The 21,507-nt window shown below is 42.7% G+C and overlaps 1 protein-coding gene across 1 annotated transcript in view; it reads left to right on the top strand.

Annotated features, from left to right (window-relative positions):
- The window catches only part of APOB (apolipoprotein B), a 37,430-nt gene extending 16,215 nt beyond the window's left edge, over nt 1-21,215 (top strand). Inside the window, exons 18-29 of the mRNA XM_004745883.2 lie at nt 575-786; nt 3,529-3,711; nt 4,554-4,675; nt 6,453-6,663; nt 7,458-7,633; nt 7,755-7,942; nt 8,390-8,535; nt 9,481-9,854; nt 10,381-17,562; nt 17,951-18,065; nt 18,174-18,357; nt 19,301-21,215. Of these exons, the coding sequence (XP_004745940.1) occupies nt 575-786; nt 3,529-3,711; nt 4,554-4,675; nt 6,453-6,663; nt 7,458-7,633; nt 7,755-7,942; nt 8,390-8,535; nt 9,481-9,854; nt 10,381-17,562; nt 17,951-18,065; nt 18,174-18,357; nt 19,301-20,926 (10,719 nt within the window). The 3' untranslated portion in view covers nt 20,927-21,215. The remainder of the gene's footprint in view (nt 1-574; nt 787-3,528; nt 3,712-4,553; nt 4,676-6,452; nt 6,664-7,457; nt 7,634-7,754; nt 7,943-8,389; nt 8,536-9,480; nt 9,855-10,380; nt 17,563-17,950; nt 18,066-18,173; nt 18,358-19,300) is intronic.
- The last annotated feature ends 292 nt before the right edge of the window (nt 21,216-21,507 follow it).

Here is a 21,507-nt window from a genome sequence, read left to right on the forward strand (position 1 = left end):
CATCCCTGTCATCACCTTATTCATTTTTCAAAAATTTTTATTTATTTTTTAAACTTCTTTTCAGTGTTCCAGAATTCATTGTCTATGCACCACACCTGGTGCTCCATGCAATCCGTGCCCTCCATAATACCCACCACCTGGTACCCTGACCTCCCACCCCCCTGCCCCTTCAAAACCCTCAGATTGTTTCTCAGAGTCCACAGTTTCTCATGACTCATCTCCCCCTTCCTCATTTTTATAAAAAAAACTTTAGCATTCCACTAGGAGGCTCCACCTGGCTAGCTCCTAGCAGTAAGGAACAAGCTATTCTCAAGAAAATCTGATTCCTGTCCTCTTTTCATCCTATTCCGTTAACTTTAAGCAGCTCAGGCACTTCCTGGTGCTGGTATCAGTGTAGTGTGGCTCTGGGGAACTGACAACATGGCTTTTCTTCCTCCAAAGAAATCACAGTAATGTTTCCTGAGGCGTGAGTGGTCCAGACATGTGTGCCCAGGGATGGGGAAGGGTGGTTGATCTGACTGCACAGGGACATGGGTATTTAATGAAGCTGAACAGGTCATTTTCTGATTTACAGTTGCAGATGGGGCTGGTGACAAAGCCCTCTGTGTCTGTGGAGTTTGTGACAAACATGGGCATCGTCATCCCAGACTTTTCAAGGACCGGGATCCAAATGAACACCAACTTCTTCCATGAGACAGGCCTGGAGATGCAAGTTGCCTTGAAAGCTGGGCAGCTGAAGTTCATCGTTCCTTCTCCAACGAGGCCAGTCAAGCTGCTCAGTGGCAGGTAATCCATCCGCCAGAGGGGACTAGCCAGTGTGAGAGGGAGAGTGGAAACTGGGTCGGTAGGACTTGACTGCCTGAGATAATTCAGGGCCCCGTGATCTTGGGGGTGTTGGGGGAGAGAAGGTAGTGACTTACCTAGTTTTAACGTAGGTTAGACTCACCAAATAATACCAATTTCCTCGACTGTCCAGGTTTCGCCAAATTGACATTTAGGACTCACTGATTCATCACTTAATAGATTATGTTTTTTTGTTGTTTTTGTGTTTGTTTTGAGAATGAAGAAACATAAACTCTAGAGAAATCATCCTTGGGAAATGAACCTTTTTTTCACAGGAAAAATACCAGGGAACATACTAATCTGTGGTAGCTAGCTCAGTGGATAAAGCATGAGAGTCCTAATCTCATGATTATGGGAAGCAGCATATATGGAGAGCTCCATTTCAATGATATCCTTAAACACTGATTTATCTTAGTTTCTATATCTTGGACTCATTAATTTGTTGATTCCAGAAGAGTAAAAATAGTATTTAAGTGCCTAATGCATGAAGCATGTGGAATGAAATACACCTGACCTTCTAGTGCTTACACATGGAATGAGATATACCTGACCTCTGGCACTTAGTTCATGGGAAGGACATAGAAGTATCAAATGCACGCTGAGAGGAAACACTGGAGGACATGAAGTTCTGTAAGACCTAGTCTGTGGCACTCGGGGAAAGCTTTCTGAAGAAGGCCATGCTTGAACTGCTACCTGAAGGCTGTCAGAGTTCTGCAGACCAAGCAGAAAGAAATGAGTGTTCCCAGGCCAAGAGAATGGCTTGAAGGAAAAAGAACAGTTCAGGAGCTGCAAGAAAGTCAAAACTCAGTGTGGCAAAGCTCACAGGGGTCATGGAGGGAAGTGGCAGAGGCTGGCCAGGGTCCACCTTCTGAGCCACCTGAAGGATGGTGGACTCTTCTGAAGGCAGAGGACTTTAAAGGTGGGAGCATAGATAAAGAAAGGCTGGTGTTTTAGAGGACACGCTCTGACTCCAAAGTGGGGCATGGATGGATAAGAAACATGGGTGGGGATGGGGAGACTGGTTGGAGTCTGTCACATCCAAATGTGGTTGAGAGATGCTCGTGACCTGAACCAGACTAGGGCCAGGGATGGTGTCGGAAGGAGCAAACCTACTCCAGAAACTCTTCCGTGGTGGAAACATGAGCACTTGGTGATTGACCAGTTGCAAGATGAGGAAGAAGAGGAAGAGCAGTGGGGGTGCCTCTCGCTGAGACAGGGAGAGGTTTGGAGGAAGTTAACAAACTCAGTTTGGGATGTGCCTCATTTGAAGTCCTGTGAGACCACCGGTTCTAATATCCAGCTGGGAGTGGAACCAATGGGTCTGAGCTCGGTAAACAGGCTGGAGCTACAAATACCAATTTGGGCATCACCTGCAGAAGGAGGTTGTTGAGGTCAAACAGCAACTGGTGTAGGGTCAGACGCGATGGACTAGGACAGACGTGTAGAAAATGTGAATGTGTGAAGCAGCAGAGGAGAAGCAGGAAAGCGTGAGGAGTAGTGTTCAGGGAGGTGGAAGAAGGGCCGAAGTTGTAAAGGGTCTCAGCAGCCCAAGAGAGACCCAGGAGAGACCGCCAGGATTACCCCATAGGCAGCTAACGCTGACAGAGTTCCAGCCCACCAGCAAGGCTAGCTTTTTGGGTATCCTTAAAATGAGGAAATAATACTGAAAGAAGAACATGATATTTCCAAAAAAAAAAAAAAAAAAAAAAAAGCATCCTTGGATGAAATCAGCACATTGTTGAACTTTGTTGGACTTACTAATCTTTTTAAGTCCATTCTTGAGAGGAGAATTCTATCATCTGTTCAGAGGTCAGGGACTCTAAAGTCTTAATCTGGCCATAAGTGAGCAGGTCTCCCTAATGCTCCTGGGAAATCAAGGAAGATAAAGCCTAAGAAGGTCCTCTGGAGTTAGGAGCAAGAAGGTGATTGGAGATGCTGACAGAGGCAGGGGCGTGATGGTGTGGTGTCAAATCACAGTTCGTGAGAGGCGTGTTGAAAGAGTGAAGACCATGAGGCCGACCCGTTTCTTGACTGTGAGGGAGACGAGGGGGAAGCAGGGAAAGAAAAGGGTGCGTGTGCATGCGTTCACATGTGCACACGTGTCATGGGGAAGGTGTGCAATGGAGAGGTGTGCGTGATGGGAGAGATGTGCGCGGGGAGAGGTGTGCAATGGGGGGGCGGGGTGAAGGAGGTGTGCGGTGGGGGAGGTGTGCGGTGGGGGAGACTTGCAAAGGGAGAGGTGACTTAGACTTGTTCCGTGTGGGAAAGAAGTAGAAATAAGCCAATACAGTAAGAGTTACCCTTGGGCTTCCCTTCACTAACGGAAGGAAGGGGCACACCTGAGTTCAGGGCCCAGGGATCCTTATTCAACATCTGAGTCTCTGTTTGCTCTGTAAAATAAAGAGCCTCCTAATGCCTGCCATTGTGGGGATCCCAGCTAACAAAAGCGAACACCTCAGGGCAATGCCTGAAACCCAAGAGTCCCTGTGTTTGTTGCCTTGTTGATGTTTGTGCTGTTCGTTGTTTCTGAGTGAATGAGATAACCTGAGGTGGGTGCCGACAGAGGGGAGACGGAGAGCACGTTAAGGGGGCACATGTTGGCACTGCGACCTACGTACGGCCATCAGTGGTGTTCACGTCCACTGGTAACGTGAAGGTAACACAGGTTTCTTCTTTCTTCCCCAGTAACACATTGTATTTCGTCTCTACTGACAAGACAGAAGTGGTTCCACCTCTCAACGAGAACAGGCGGTCCTGGTCAGCTTGCAAGCCTCTCTTTCTTGGCCTGGACTACTGTACCTCAGGCACTTACTCCACCGTCACCTCCCTAGAACTGGCCTCCTACCATCCGCTGACCAGGGACACCAGGTCAGAGTCGCTCAGTGTCCCAGCCTGCATCTGCTCCCCTTCCACATTATGGCCACTTGGTGGGGTGAAGGGAAATCTGTGTGTTGTAAGAGGCCTGTGCCACCAGTCTTGGGGGGCTGCACCATCCTTTAATTACTTAAAATAGCGGTCCTCTGTCCAGCACACCTGAAAGGCACTCCTATTCCTCCCTAAACTTTGAGTAGGACTGAGTTTCTTCATAGATGAGGTGGGGCGGGTGGGGGTAGAGGCAGCTGGAAGGTAAATCATGAGCCTAAAAGAGGTCCTAGCTCAGAAAATAAACAACCAAGATGATTCTGGCTCACTCCCTCCAGGGAGCTAAAGCCCTTGTACATGTACAATTGTACCAGTGTACTCCTTTGAAATCATCTCTTTATAGATGGTGTCTCCCTTTTCTCCCTTATGCATTAGGGAGTGGAATCAGAACACAGATTCCACTTTGCTCCTAATTCAGTGTCCAGGTTTCTGAGCCTCCACACCCATTAGCTGGATTTCCCCTGGGAGCCCACTGAAGTGTTTGAAGTGCCAGCCGTGCTTGAGGGCTCCTTGTCTTCAACTCTCTCTGCTCCCACTGCTTCTTGTCAGCTTTGCTGACACAACAAGTCAGCTCCTGCTCTGTGTGTCCAAACCCCCTGGAATCTCCCCCTGCCTTGGGTTCTTGGAGGGATGGAAAGTGATCAGAAAGGTCCTCCTGAGTGAGGGACAAGAGATGACATTAAAATAAGGGCCATACGTGGATTGCCATGGAGGAGGAGTTATTTGGGGGCGGTTAACATCATCACCGAAAGCTCTAACATTGTGCACATGCCCTGGGATGTCTTTAGATTTGAACTGGAACTGAAGCCCACGGGAGAAGTTGAGCAGTATTTGGCCAGCGTAACCTACGAACTGCAGAGAGAGGCTGGCGCCCCGGTGGATACACTGACCTTTGTAACTCAGACAGAAGGCAAGTATCTGGAAAGGGCTCCTCGAGCTCTGCCTCGGTCTCAGATCCAGGACTCACAAGGAGCACTGATTAATTTACTGAATTTAACAAATATTTACTGTGGTCAGGCCCTTGTAAGAGCAGAGGCTAGAGCAATGAAAGTGGTGATCAAGTCTCTGTCCGCATACCATTTACAGCCGACAGCCAAACACGTAACTCTTCAGAATGCCAGATTGGTGCTGGGGAGAAAAATAGTTAAAGGGATCTAGGGAATGTCTAGAGTGACAGGGAAGAGGAGGGCGTGGGGGAAGACAGTGCCATTTGACATGATAAGGGAAAGGGTCACTGGTAAAAGAATGTTAAAAAGGGACTTGAAGGAGATAAGGGTATGAGCCATGTAGAAAGTGTTACAGTCTGAGGGGCTCATAGGTGCAAAGGCCCTGAGGCAGGTGTATGGCTGCCAAGTTTGAGGAGAAGGAGGGAAGCTGGTATGACTGAAGAGGAGAGATCAGGGAGGAAAATGGTAGAAAGTGAGGTCACAGAGATAGGGGGCAGTACAGGAAGGACGTGTTTGTAGGTCGTGGCAAGGATATTGGCTTTTACTGTGAGTGAAATAGGAAGTCACTGGAGAGTTTCCATGATTTGATCTATGTTCATAGTGGGGAAAGACGTTACGGGGGACAGGGACATTGCAGTGGGCTGTTGCGGTGATCCAGGCCAGAGATATGGGCACTTAGGATTAGAGCAGAAGCAGAAGAGTTCTAATAGTTGGATTCTGGACATATTTTGAAGTTGGGGTTTCTTGGGATTTGCTGACAAGGTGGGTGTTGAAAGTAAGAGAGAAGATGGAATCATGATGAAGTTTTTTGGCCCAAGGAACTAAGAGTGGAGTTGCTGTGTACCTAGATACAAAATGACTGGTGGAGAAGTAGCTTTTAGGGGACATGGCAAACTTAGATGCTCACCTTGGAAGGTTTTTTTAATGTAGGGATAGTATGTCGCAAAATTAAATGAGAAAAACAAAACCCACAAGAAATGAGGTACATGCTGGGGAAAAAAATGGTCACGTAACAACTTTCCAAAGGTATAAAATGGGCAATCCTGTGAATTGAAAACCTAGGAATCTTGTGACAAAGGAAGGAGAATTTGGGGAGAGGGGAAGCCAGGACTGGCATGGCTAGGAACCAAGAAGGGTGTCACAGGTAGAGAGTCACATAGAGATGTCCTCTCTGTCTGACATAGAAGGACCTCGAGGCTTTGTTGTTCCCTGACTTTGCCAGGTGTGCCCCATGTCAGATCTTTTCATTCCAGGTCCCATTGCCTGGAATGCTCTCCCTCCTGAACATGGTATGGCTCAGACCTATTCTTCATTCGGGTCTCTGCCCACACCTTGCTGCATCAGAGAGAACTCTCACCACCACACAGGAAATAGCACCTCTCTATCCCTCTCTTTATTGTCTTCCTAATTTTTACTTTTCTTCATGAAATCTAGTATCATCTGACATAAGTAAGATGATTATTGCCTGTGCACCCCCCACTAGAATGTGAGCTCTATGAGGACAAGGTGAGCTCTATGCTCCCCAATACCAAGAGCAGGGCCAAGCATACGACAGGCAATCAATAAATATTTGCAGACTGAACAAATGTATAGTTAGGAATTGAAGGTAAACTCCTAAACTGTGTCCTCATTTGAGCACATTGAATGATTACTTAGAATTTCTCTGCCTTTTCCTCTCCTTCCTTCCTAAACATAGCTTCTGAATACACATGTCTTGATTCTCTCATATACCCTTGCTAGGTGCAAAGCTGACCGAGGCTACTATGACGTTCAAATATAACCGGCAAAGGATGACGTTGTCCAGTGAGATCCAAATTCCCGATTTTGACGTTGACCTTGGTACAGTCCTCAGAGTTAGTGATGAATCTACTGTGGAAAAAAAATCTTACAAGCTCACTTTGGACCTTCAGAACAAGAAAATTACTGAGGTTACTCTCACTGGCCGCATGAGGTATGGAAGGCTTGGATGATCTGACCTGAACAGCAGGCCCTTGTAGCTCTTCCTTTTTAGCTGTAAGACTGACCAAACCAGGGGCACATGGGTGGCTCAGTTGGTTAAGCATCTGCCTTCAACTCAGGTCATGGTCCCAGGGTCCTGGGATCAAGCCCCACGTCGGGCACCCTGATCAGCAGGGAGCCGGCTTCTCCCTCTACCTCTGTCTGCTGCTCCCCCTGCTTATGCTCGCTCTCTCTCTCTCTCTCTCTCTCTCAAATAAATAAATAAGTCTTTTTAAACCTTTTTTTAAAAAGTGATGACCAAACCAGGGGCATCCCCAGTCTGTGGTCCGAGGGGCAGATAGAGAGCCCTCAATACTCCGACCGTCTGCACATGTCTAGTTGGACCTTCCTACTATTCACTGGGCACTTACTACTCATCAGGCACTGTGCTGGGTTCTCTGAAGGAATCATCTCAGTTCTTATAATAAACTGCAACCTACATATGAGTCTCCATGTTTTATAGATAAGAAAATGGGAGCTCGGAGGGGCTAAATAATTTGGCCAAAGCCAGAGAGCTAGTAAATCGTACAGTGGGATTCAGACAATTTCTGAAAATCATTCCTTTCTCCCACACCTCCTTGGAAAAGTCCCGCATTTGTGCCAAAGTCAGCTTCAGACGTTAATGAGCTCATTTTCGGAGCCGTTCATGTATCTCATTTTTGTGGCCACAAATGACACTTTTGTTTAATCCTATGTATCCCCTTGGAATGGATGGTCATTGATATCAAATCATTTTCTTTTCAATAGCTACAACAAAAAGGAAGAAGGCAAAATCAAAGGTGTTATTTCCGTGCCCCGTCTGCAAGCCGAAGTCAGAAGTGAAATCCTTACCCAGTGGTCTCCCACAAAACTACTCCTCCTCATGGACTCGTCCGCCACAGCTTACGGCTCAACAATTTCCAAGAAGCTGGTCTGGCGTTATGGTATGTACCTCCTCTTTCCGTGAGTACTTCCGAGAGCACCGTGGACGGGAGGGTATTTCTGAGAAGCATGGGTTAGGACTGACCTGGTACTACAAATGATGTCTCACATGTGCACTTTCAGACGAAGAGAAGATTGAATTTGAATGGAACACAGGCACCAACGTGGATACCAAAAAAGCAGCTTCTAATTTCCCTGTGGATGTCTCTGATTATCCTAAAAGCTTGCATATGTATGCCAATAGTCTCTTGGATCACAGAGTTCCTCAAACAGACATGACTTTCCGGCACATGGGTTCCAAATTAATAGTTGTAAGTACAAATCAGTCAGCTGATAAATACATGGTTAAAAGAACTAATTACATACTTAACTCTGAGTTAGGTGAAGAAGAGTATCCAAAGATGGATATGCTTCCTACCCCAGGGAATTCCTGGGGAGCAAACAAATATGAATGCATGGTTAGTTACCCAGTTACACAGGCCATATGTGATAAATACCTAATGAATATTACTAACCTTCAAAGGAAGCTTCAAGACCTTGGCTAGGAGTTTGCCTATGTTATATATTCTTTTTATAAAATCCAGGAAACGATCGATGATGAACACCCCAAATTCATAATTTTCTGTGATTTCTTTATAACTTTCAATGCATTATTCTGCTTAATGATTGATCTGTCAAATATAGATTATCACCTGATGTTAATTATACTTTGAGGTCCCTCCATACCCTTTGCTCTAAAGGCTTCTTTTATTTTGTAGGCAACAAACACATGGATTCAGAAGGCATCTAATCATCTTCCTTATGTCCAGAACTGGCAAGATCAACTCAGTGGACTAAAAGAATTGTACCTCCAGAAAATGGGATTGCCTGAGTTCCACATCCCAGAAAACCTCTTCTTGAAAAGGTAAAAAAAAAAAAAAAAAAGAAAAATGAAAAATTTCTTGAACCATGGAAAGTAAATGGAAGGTTTTACTTAGCATAACTTAGACTCTTTTTAAATTTACCTTTTTAAGAGAAATAATTGAAGCATCTTAAGGAGATTAATAACTCTCACATAAGCATGATGGCATTTTTGCTTTATGGGTCATGGGATCTGAATGTGAACACCAATCCAGTCAGAAAGAACCTAAGAAAGTGATTGGGGGATTCTGGAACATTCCCACAAAGAGGTTTTATGCACCGCAGACTGAATTTGAAAGCCATCTAGTTTTCCTCTGTTATAAATGAACTATTATAATAGTCCACTGTATGTGCATAGTATTGAAAAAATTTCAAAGGGCTTTTAGGTATGTGAGGCCAGCTCTGTGAGATGGGTACTATTATCCTCTCTATACAGATAACATCACTGAGATTCAGAGAGGCATAGACACATAGCATCACCATTCCATGGAAGCTAAAACTATAGCCCAAGATTACTGCCCCTACACCACACTCTTTTCACACACCCAGTTGTCTCATTTCAGTTTGGCAAATAGGAAGTATCAAATGTCACGTGTGTGTAAGATGCTACACTAAGTGCAGTGAGGAGCTAGAAACCAGATAAAGTATCATCCTTCCTCCCGGGAAGAACATGTAAACCTTGACAACTGAACAGGTTAATTATGTAAGCAGAATTGCAACATGTTCTTTGAGATAGATTTAAGGGACTGGCTCTTGGAAGGTTTTTTAATTGATTTGAGTCTTTGATGGTTGGAGGTAAAAAGCAGGGTTCTGGACACAGGGAGCAACATGAGGAAAAGGCAGTGTGGGTTGGGGTATAGGGCACATGTGCCACTGCCTCTGTCAGAGAGCAGGGAACTCTGAGTTGTTGATGTCTGACTGTGGGGATGTTGTCTTTCTTTCATTTTAGTGATGGCCGTGTCAAATACACATTGAACAAGAACAGTATGATAATTGAGATTCCTTTGCCTTTTGGTGGAAAATCCTCGAAAGATCTAAAGATGTTAGAGACTATTCGGACACCAGACCTCAACTTCAAGTCCGTAGGATTCCACCTGCCATCTCGGGAATTCCAAGTGCCCACTTTTACCATTCCCAAGTTGTATCAACTGCGAGTGCCTCTTCTGGGTGTTCTAGACCTCTCTACAAATATCTACAGCAATTTGTACAACTGGTCTGCCTCCTACACTGGTGGCAACACCAGCACCAACCACTTGAGCCTTCAGGCTCGGTACCACATGAAGGCTGACTCTGTGATTGACTTGCTGTCCTACAGTGTGCAAGGTGAGCCATGGTCGGGTAGAGGATACACAGGGTGAATTCATTGCACGCTCTGACAGGATAGTCTCCTCTGGGAAGGAAAAGACTTGGGCTTTCTTACAGATATTTCCCTTCTATTTAGAATCCTATTCATTCATTCATTCATTCATTCACTCAACTAATAGAAATATTAATTAAACGTATAATATGTACCAAGCATTCTACTGGGGCATCAACAGAGTAAGAAGGCAGCTAAACTGATAATGAAAATTTAGCATAGGAGATACTATGAAAAATATAGTGGAAAAGTACAAGGCACAGAGAAGCACTTGATAAGGGAACCCAACAAGATCTGTGGTGGTTAGGGAAGCCTTTGGCTGTCAGATTTTATGCTTGTGTTATGGATGGAGGAGACTTGCATGACTAACTCAGATTAAGGGGACTTTATTTTTTTTTGAAGGGGAGGTACTTTATTACTGAAAGACTTTCAACATAGAAATTGCTATGGAAATTTATTATTTGATTTAACGAACTTTAATTTTTATGTCAGGGTCTGGAGAAACAACCTACGACCGCAGGAATTCATTCACATTATCATGTGATGGGTATCTACGCCACAGATTATTGGATTCAACGATGAAATTCAGTCACGTGGAAAAAATTAGAAATAATCCAGCCTCAAAAAGTTTGCTAACATTTGAAGCTTCTAGTGCCTGGGGACCTCAGATGTCTGCTTCAGTACATTTGGACTCAAAAAAGAAACATCATTTGTATGTCAGGGAAGCCAAGATTGATGGGCAGTTGAGAGTCTCTTCGTTCTATGCTAAAGGCACATATGGCTTGACTTACCAGAGGGATTCTAACACTGGCCAGTTAAGTGGAGAGTCCAACCTGAGGTTTAACTCCTCCTACCTCCAGGGTACCAACCAGATGACAGGAAGTTATGAGGATGGTGTTGTCTCGTTAACCTCCACCTCGGATCTGCAAGATGGCGTCATTAAAAATACTGCTTTCCTAAGATACGAGAACTATGAGCTGACTCTGAAATCAGACACCAATGGGAAGCATGAGGACTTTGCCACTTCTAACAAAGTGGACATGACCTTCTCCAGGCAAAATGCATTGCTACGTTCTGAGTATCAGGCCGATTACAAGTCATTGAGGTTCTTCACCCTGCTTTCTGGATCACTAAATTCCCATGGCCTTGAATTAAATGCTGATATTTTGGGCACGGACAAAATTAACAGTGGTGCTCACAAAGCAACGCTAAGGATTGCCCAGGATGGACTGTCCACCAGTGCAACTACCAACTTGAAGTATAGCCCGCTGGTGCTGCAGAATGAGCTGAATGCCGCGCTTGGCCTCTCCGGGGCATCTATGAAATTAACAGCGAACGGCCGCTTCAGGGAACACAATGCAAAATTCAGTCTGGATGGAAAAGCTGCCCTCACAGAGGTGTCGCTGGGAAGTGCTTATCAGGCCATGATCTTGGGCGTCGACAGCAAAAATGTCTTCAATTTCAAAATTAGCCGGGAGGGCCTAAAGCTTTCAAATGACATGATGGGATCTTACGCGGAGATGAAGCTTGACTACACAAACAGCCTGAATATTGCAGGGTTATCGCTGGACTTCTCTTCAAAACTTGACAACATTTACAGCTCTGACAAGTTTTATAAGCAAAATGTTAATGTACAGCTACAGCCCTATTCTCTCGTAACTACTTTAAACAATGACCTGAAATTCAATGCCCTGGATCTGACCAACAGTGGGAAGTTACGGCTAGAACCCCTGAAGCTGAACGTGGGTGGGAACATAAAAGGACTCTACCAAAACAACGAAATAAAACACATCTACACCATTTCTTACGGTGACTTATCAGCAAGTTATAAAACAGACACCGTAGCTAAAGTGCAGGGTACGGAGTTCAGCCATCGGGTCAACACAAACATGGCTGGGCTGGCTTCGACCATCGACATCAGTACAAACTACAACTCAGATTCACTCCACTTCAGCAACGCTGTTCACTCTGCCATGGCCCCATTTACAATGACCATTGATGCACACACAAATGGCAATGGGAAACTGAGTCTCTGGGGAGAGCACAGTGGGCAGCTGTATAGCAAATTCCTGCTGAAAGCAGAACCTCTGTCCCTGACTTTCTCTCATGATTACAAAGGATCCACAAGCCACCATCTCCCGTTGAAGAGCAGCATCACTACTGCTCTTGATCACAAAGTCAGCGCCCTGCTTACTCCGGCTGAGCAGACCGGCACCTGGAAGCTCAAGACCCGGCTGAATGAAAATGGATACAGCCAGGACTTCGATGCTTACAATAATAAAGACAAAGTTGGTGTGGAGCTTCAAGGACAAGCCCTGGCTGACCTCACCCTGCTAGACTACCCCATTAAAGTGCCATTTTTGTTCAGTGAGCACACCAACATAATTGACGCTTTAGGGTTGAGGGATGCTGTTGACCAGCCCCAAGAATTCCGTGTTGTTGCTTCCGTAAAATATGATAAGAATCAAGATGTCCACACTATCAACCTCCCATTCTTTGAAACCCTGCCAGAATATTTCGAGGAGAAACGAATGGTGATTATAACCGCACTGGAAACCATACAGAGAGAACTGAAACTCATTGATGTTGATCAGTTTGTGAGGAAATACAGAACAGCCTTGGATGAGCTCCCACAACAAGTCAATGGTTATTTGAATGCACTCAATTGGGAGAGACAAATTTCGAGTGCCAAGGAGAAACTAACTGCTCTCGTGGAGAATTATAAAATTACAGAAAATGATCTACAAATCACATTAGACAATACCAAAATCAGCCTTAATGACAAACTGTCTCAACTAAAAACATATGTGATACAATTTGATCAGTATATTAATGATAATTATGATTTAGATGATTTTAAAACCGCTATTGCTAAGATTATTGATCAAATCATTGAAAATCTGAAAATTCTTGATGAACATTATCATATCCATGTAAATTTAGTAAAAACAATCCATGATGTGTGTTTGTTTATTGAAAAGACTGACTTTAGCAGAATTGGAAGTAGTACTGCATTTTGGATTCAAAATGTGGATGCAAAGTACAAAATCAAAATCCAGATACAAGAGAAATTAAAACAGATCAAGACACAGATTGAGAATCTAGACCTCCAGCACCTTGCTGAACAGTTAAAACAGCAGGTTCAGGCTACTGATGTCAGAGTTCTTTTACATTGGTTGAGAACTATAATTCCATTTCAAAGAATACAGGAAATTATTGAGCATGTGAAATACTATATTATAAATCTTATGAAAGATTTTGAAGTAGCTGAGAAAATCAGTGCACTTGGAACCATGTCCCATGAGTTAATTAAGATGTATGAAGTAGACAAACACATCCAGGTTTTAATGGATAAATCGGTACAGTTGGCCCACCAATATAAGTTGACAGAGACTGTTCAGAAGCTAAGCAGTGTCCTACAACAAGTTAAGATAAAAGATCACTTTGAGAAATTGGTTACATTTATTGATAATGCTATCAAACAACTTAAAGCATTGTCTTTTAAAAAAATCATTGAACAAGTAAACAGATCCCTTGACTTGTTGGTAAAGAGATTAAGGTCATTTGATTACCACCAGTTTGTAAATGAAACCAATAACAAAATCCATGAGGTGACCCAGAGACTCAATGGTGAAATCCAGGCCCTGGAACTTCCACAGAAAGCTAAAGCACTGACACTGTTTGTAGAAGACATCAAGGCCAAGGTTTCAGTCCATCTGGAACACCTCAAGGGCACCCAAATAAACATATTCTTTGATCAGTTGCAGGAAGCTTTAAGTTCAACATCTTTAATCTACATGAAAGAAAAATTCCGAGAAACCCTAGAAGATACACGAGACCGGTTGTATCAAATGGACATTCAGCAGGAAGTTCAACGGTACCTGTCCCTGATCAGCCAGGCTTACAGCACGCTTGTCACTTTTATTTCTGACTGGTGGAGTCTCGCCGCTAAGAACCTCACTGACTTTGCAGAACAGTACTCTATCCAAGACTGGGCTGAGAACCTGAAAGCCTTGGTAGAACGAGGATTCACTATTCCTGAAATCCAGACCACTTTCGGAACCATGCCTGCCTTTGAAGTCAGTCTCCGTGCTCTTCAGGAAGCTACGTTTCAGACTCCGGACTTCATAGTCCCCCTGACAGATCTGAAGGTTCCATCAATTCAGATCAACTTCAAAAGGTTGAAAGATATAGAGGTGCCATCCAAGTTTGCCACGCCAGAATTTACTGTCCTTAATACCTTTCATGTGCCTTCCTTTACAATTGACTTGGTAGAAATAAAAGCAAAAATCATCAGAACGATTGACCAAATGCTGCATGGGGAGCTGCAGTGGCCAGTTCCAGAAGTGGACCTGAGGGACCTGATAGGGGTGGACACTATTCTTGCTAGTATCACTCTGCCAGACTTCCATCTGCCAGAAATCACAATTCCAGAACTCATAATCCCAAATCTCGATTTTAAAGATTATCAAGTTCCTGACCTTCACATACCAGAATTCCAGCTTCCCAGCATCTCACCCACAGTTGAAGTCCCTACTTTTGGCAAGCTTCATGGCCTTTTGAAAATCCAGTCTCCCCTTTTCACATTAGATGCAAATGCTGATGTTCAGAATGTAACGATTTCAGGGAACAGGGCAGAGATCGCAGCTTCTGTCACTGCCAAAGGAGAGTCCAAATTAGAAGTCCTCAATTTCGATTTTCAAGCCAACGCACAGCTTTCAGACCCTGAGATTAATCCACTGATTATGAAGCAATCCATGAGGTTCTCCAGCAAGTACCTGAAAACAGAGCATGAGAGTGAAGTGCTGTTTTTTGGGAATAGGATTGAGGGAAAATCAAATACGGTGGCAGGCTTACACACAGAAAAAAATACGCTGGAGCTTAGTCATGGTGTGCTTGTCGGGATAAACAATCAGCTTACTTTGGACAGCAACACAAAATACTTTCACAAATTGAACGTCCCCAAGCTGGACTTTTCTAGCCAGGCTGAGCTGCGTAATGAAATCAAGACCCTGTTGGGAGCTGGACAAGTAGCATGGAATTCTTCTGGCCTAGGGTCATGGAAATGGGCATGCCACACATTCTCAGATGAAGGGTCCCATGAATCACAAGCTGGCTTTACTATGGAAGGACCCAGTGCTTCCTTTGGATTATCTAATAAGATCAATAGCAAACACCTAAGATTAAGCCAAAACTTGGTTTTTGAATCTGGCTTCTTCGACTTTGCTAAATTTGAAATCCAGTCACAGGTTGAATCCCAGCATGTGGGGCGCAGTGTTCTGGCTGCTAAAGGCACAGCACTGCTTGGAGAAAGGAAGGCAGAGATAACTGGCAACCATGATGCTCATTTAAATGGAAAAGTTATTGGAAATTTGAAAAATTCTCTTTTCTTTGCAGCACAGCCATTTGAGATTACTGCATCCACGAACAATGAAGGGAATTTGAAAGTTAGTTTTCCATTAAAATTGATAGGGAAGGTAGACTTCTTGAATAATTACGCATTGTTTTTGAGTCCCAGCACCCAACAAGCAAGTTGGCAAGCAAGTGCCAGGTTCAATCAGTATAAGTACCATCAGAATTTCTCTGCTGGAAACAATGAGAACAGCATTGAGGCCCACATAGGAATAAATGGAGAAGCCAACCTGGATTTCCTCAACATTCCTTTGACGATTCCTGAAATGACTCTACCTTACACAACACTCACAACTCCCCAGGTGAAAGATTTCTCCCTTTGGGAAAAAACGGGCTTGAAGGATTTCTTGAAGACAACAAAGCAATCATTTGATTTAAATGTAAAGGCTCAGTATAAGAAAAACAAAGATGAGCACATCATCCCAATTCCTTTTTATGCAAAAGATTTCCAGGTACTGAGTACCCCAAATGATATTTTCATTCCAGCCATGGGCAATATTACCTATGACTTTTCCTTTAAGTCAGTCCTCATCACGCTGAATACCAATGTTGGACTGTATAACCAGTCAGATATTGTTGCTTATTTCCTAACTTCCTCTTCTTCTGTCACTGATGCTCTGCAGTACAAATTAGAGGGCACCTCAAGTTTGACGAGGAAAAGAGGCTTGAAGCTAGCCACAGCTTTGTCTCTGAGTAATAAATTTATGGAAGGAAATCATGACAGTACTTTTAGTTTGACCAAGAAAAACATGGAGGCATCAGTGACAACATCTGCAGAAGTCCAAATTCCTATTTTGAGAATGAAATTCAAGCAAGAACTTAATGGAAATACCAAGTCGAAGCCTACTGTCTCTTCATCCATTGAATTAATGTATGATCTCAATTCTACTGCTACAGGAACAATCAACCACAAACTCAACTTAGAGAGCCTCACCTCTTATTTTTACATTGAATCATCTACCAAAGGAGATATCAAGGGCTCAGTACTTTCATTAGAATATTCAGGAACTATTGACAGCGAAGCCAGTACTTACTTGAATTCCAAGAGTACTCGGTCTTCAGTGAAGCTGCAAGGGGCTTCCAAAGTTGATGGTATCTGGAACCTTGAAGTAAAAGAAAATTTTGCTGGAGAAGCCACTCTGCAACGCATCTATGCCATCTGGGAACACAACACAAAAAACTATTTACAGCTAGGAGGCTTCATTTTATCATCTGGAGAGCATACAAGCAAAGCCACCCTGGTACTCTCCCCATGGAAAATATCAGCCTTCATTCAGGTCCATGAAAGTCAGCCCCATTCCCTCCTTGAAATCAATTACCTTGGCCAGGAGGTGTCCCTGCATGCTAACACTGAGAACCAGAAGATCAGCTGGAAAAGTGAGGTCCAGGTTCATTCTCAGTTCTTCCAGAACAACATACAAATTTCCAATGGCCAAGAAGAGGCACGCCTTGATATTGCAAGTTCCTTAAAAGTGTCCCCATGGTTCCTCAAAGATATTGTCCTTCCAGTTTATGATAAGAGCTTATGGGACCTCCTAAAGTTGGATGTCACCACCAGCATTGATACGAAACAGGATCTTCATGCTTCAGCTGCCCTTGTGTATACCAAAAACCCCAATGGCTATCATTTCTCTTTCCCTTTGCAAGAATTAGCTGATAAATATATTATCCCCAGACTGAAAATAAGTGATCTAAATTCAAGTTTTGTCATACCTACATTCCAAGTCCCATTTACAGATCTTCAGGTTCCATCCTACACGTTTGATTTCAGTGAAATAAAAATCTATAAGAAGCTAAGCACTTTGCCATTTTCCCTCTATATACCAACACTACCCAAAGTAAAATTCCCCCAAGTTGATGTGTTAACAAAGTATTCTGAACCAGAAGACTCTTCAGTTCCCTTTTTTGAGATAACTATGCCTGCATCTCAGTTAACTGTGTCCCAATTCACCTTTCCAAAAAGTTTTTCAGCTCACAGTGCTGTTGGGTATCTAAATGAGGTGGCCAGAAAAATTGCAGACGTTGAGTTGCCAGCCATTACCATACCTGAGCAGACTATTGAGATACCTACCCTTACGTTCTCTGTACCTGCTGGAATTTTCATTCCCTTCTTTGGAGGACTGACTGCACATTTTGGAGTGGCCTCTCCCATGTATAGTGGTAATTGGAGTGCTGGTTTGAAAAACAAAGGAGAATATGTTGAAACATTCCTGAATGCTACATGCAGTTCAACCATTCAATTCCTGGAATATGATCTAAATGGTAAGATCCTCTCCTATATGCTCTATATTTGCAATGAGAGTTGTGAATGAATAATTAGATATTTTTGTAAGACTGGAAGCAAAATTACTTCCACAGCAAAATTTTAAAAAGAGAGAAGGAGAAGGGTATATACCCCACATGTAAAAACCATTCAATAGAAAACCTATGATATTCAAGAGAAATAGATTCCAAGAAAGTGTATTTTTTTTTTTCTGTGATGACCTTAGGACTAAAAATGTCTGCTTCTGTTTATCGTTGTTAAATATGGACTGCATGTTTCAAACATGTAAAGCATGTAGTTGAGATGGAATTCTCCTGGTTTTCACAATGAAAATGCTTATGTCTTGAAATTCTTAGTCTAATGAAATATAGCTTTTCTCCTCTACAGTTGTGGGAACACACAAATTTGAAGATGGCACGTTCATCTGTAGGACGAAAGGAACATTTGCACATCGTGACATCAGTGCAGAATATAAAGAAGATAGCAAATATCAAGGACTTCAGTATGGAACTTTTATGGAAATCTCACCTCTTTTCAAATCACTGTGATATTTTTTTCTTCCCAAATCCGTGCCCCTTTCATGATGGCTCATCTGCTTTTCTACTTTCAGGGACTGGAAAAAAGAGATTCACCTTGACATCACCAGCCCAGCATTCATTGATGTCCATCTGCACCACCAGCTAAGCAAGAACAGCCTCTCCTCCTCTGTGACCTCCCCAGCCATAGGCACTGTAGCCTTGGACTTGGAAGAAAATAACAGTACCTTAAAATGGAACTTGTACTATCGCCCTCGGGTGAGTCCCATCTAATGGGTTACATACCCTGAGAATGGGTAGAGAATTTGGGAAGATCAATTCAATTCATTACAAGTATTCTCTCAAGGCTTTTCCAAAGTACGGGAAAACAAGCAATGAGCAGGCTGAACTTTTTCTCTGAGAAACTACTCTCCAGAATGTACTACCATGATTTTGTTGATTTTAGTTATGATGGGCACATATGACATCCTATTTCCACTATTATTTTATTACTTTGTGGCAAATTTAGAGTGACAAGGGTTATGCCTCATCATCTAAATCATGAGCAAACTCTCCTGAGTACAGTTTTTCCATAGTGGTTTCCAGAGTATCTGAGGCTTCAGAAATTTTTCCCACAATAGAAGCGTTAGCTGAGATATGCCAAATTTCTCTCATGTACTTTACACGTTCTACTGGGGCCAAATCAAAGTTGCCATTAGTAGAAACGAAGAAGCCATAAAGTTCTAGTGCAAGAGTTTGTCATAGGTTTGGAGAATGAATGGCTCCTCATACTAGTATCCTAGAACTCTGCTAGATGGGCTCTGGACTTTTTCCTTTTTGCTACTTCTCCTTTCTCTGAAGTAGTCTTCTCCTGTGTCTTTTTCCACTTTCTCCTCCTCCTCCTCCCCCTCCCCAACGCTCTCCCCCTCTTCTAATCTTCAGTCCTTAAGAAGGCCTTAATGTTAAGCGTTACTGTGTAAATGCCATGCATAATTTTATCTTTCCTGGGTTACATGATAAAGAGGAATTAACAACAGTGAATTTGTTTAACCATAACACAAACACATGAACTGACATATGAAAGATAAATCCCCTTCAGAGTATGAAAGATCCTCTGATCTTTACTTTTAACTGCTAATGAAGTTTTAGTGTAGTATATTATGTATCAGGATAATGGAAAACATGTTCTTTTCATCTTCTTTTTTTTTTTTCTTAATTTTAGTCCTCTCTAGATAAAAAACTTGACATATTCAAAACTGAATGGAGGTACCAGGAATCTGGTGAGAACCGTCAGATCAAGGTCCGCTGGGAAGAAGAAGCAGCATCTGAACTACTAAGCTCTCTCAAAGACAATGTGCCCAAGGCCACGAGGGCTCTTTATAACTATGCTAACAAGTACCACCAGGAGCACACAGGACTCGATCTGGGAGATGCTTCTTTAAAACTGAGAAGAAGTCTGCAGAATAGCGCTGAGTGGGCCTATCAAGGTGCCATGAGGCAGATTGATGAGGCAGAAATAGAGCTCCAGAGGATAGCCAGAGACACCACTAGAACCTACCAGCAGTGGAAGGACAAGGCCCAGGATTTGTACCAGAAACTGTCATTGGCTCAGGGAGACCAAGCTGATCTCCAGGGACTCCAGAATGACATGTTTGACAGATTAATAGTAGTTACTCAGAAATACAAAGTCTTAGTCAGTCATCAGATTGACTTGTTGGTTGATTTCCTGAAGTCCACCAAATTCCAGCTCCCAGGAAAAGCTGGGACATATACTATAGATGAAGTCTGCACTGTGGTCATGAAGAAAGTAGGGCAGGTGCTGTCCAAGATATATTCAAAAATCCACAGTGGGTCAGAAATACTGTTTTCTTATTTCCAAGACCTGATGGAGAAATCTGAATTAATCAAGGACCTAGAAATTAAAATTCCTTTTGAGTCAAAGAATGTTAAACTAAAAAATTTAATCTCAGAGTTTGGGAGTCTATTGGAATATTTATCAGATAAGCTACAGGATATATTTAATAAACTTCAGTCTCTCAAGACTACAGAGATGCTAAGTGATCTTCAAAACCAGTTACAAGACACTTTCAAAGACATAGAAGAAGTTATTCCATACTTAAAGGGTACAGAATTTGCTTATCTCATTGATTTTATTCAAGACAAGATCAACATAATTTTCAATGAGTCTATCACATATGTTTCTGAACTCCTGTCCCTTTACCTTGGCAAGTTTAATGAACTTGAATACAGGCTTCAGGAAGCTTCTGAACAGTTACAGCAGTACCGTCAGTACATAAAGGATCTTTACAAAGAATCTGTTGATGGAAGTGTGTTCAGCTGGACAACGAGGTTTTATGAACTTGAAGAAAAGATCATCTGCTTCCTCGAGAACCTAGTGGGTGTCCTTAAGGACTTGCACTCCACTTACATTGTCAGCACTGCTATGTTGTCTTCCGAAATCTCAAATCATGTTGAGCAGTGGCAGAAAGATATCCAGGAATACCTTAGCATCCTTACCGATGCAGATGGAAAAGGGAAAGAGAAGATTGCAGAGCTTTCTACCAGGGCTCAGGAAAAAATTAAAAGCTGGGCCACTGCAATGAAGGAAATCATTTCTGATTACCATCAGCAGTTCAGATATAAACTACAAGATTTTTCAGAACAACTCTCTGAATATAATGAAAAATTCATTACTGAGTCCAAAAGATTGATTGACCTGTTCATTCAAAAATACCACATGTTTCTAACATATATCACTGAATTACTGAAAGAGATACAATTGACCACAGTCAATAACATGATCCCCTACATCACGGTTTCTCCAGGAGAATTTACTATTACCTTCTAATTGTTTATAGCAATTAATTAATTGTTTCAATTAAACTTTCATATAGTAGGGGGAAATTCAAACTGTACTTATTGATATAACCACACACTGAGCCAACCTTATGGCAAGCAGCTCACTATAAACAGAAGCCCATATGAACTGGATCTGCACGGAAGCTGGTATCAGATCTCTGAAGGTCTCTCAAGTCTGGGAAATAACATTTCTTTTGCCAGTTAAAAAAAAAATCAGGATCTGAGTTATTTTGTGAAACGTGGGGGAGGGAGAACAAATAAATGAATTCTTTATTGCATATACTAGCACGCAATTTGACTCATTCATCTTGAAAAATAACAAAATGAGGGTATTGGTTCTAATATCTGGTATTTCAAAACTTCTAGAAGAATACATGCAGAGTTTAGAGTAATAGAATAAAAGAGGAAAGGGAGAATTTGAGGAGGGAAATATTTTGTCACCTAAAAGAAAAAAGAGGTAACTGATATCAAGGATTGTATTTGCCAAGTGAAAAGGAAGAACTATTTCTAAAGGCTTTCATGTAATATGATTCCAAGGAGCAACTTACTTGTCTTCATGGGCCACAGTCT

Source organism: Mustela putorius, unplaced genomic scaffold, assembly GCF_011764305.1.
Source record: "Mustela putorius furo isolate JIRA1106 unplaced genomic scaffold, ASM1176430v1.1 tig00537284_pilon_pilon_pilon, whole genome shotgun sequence".
Taxonomy (NCBI): domain Eukaryota; kingdom Metazoa; phylum Chordata; class Mammalia; order Carnivora; family Mustelidae; genus Mustela; species Mustela putorius.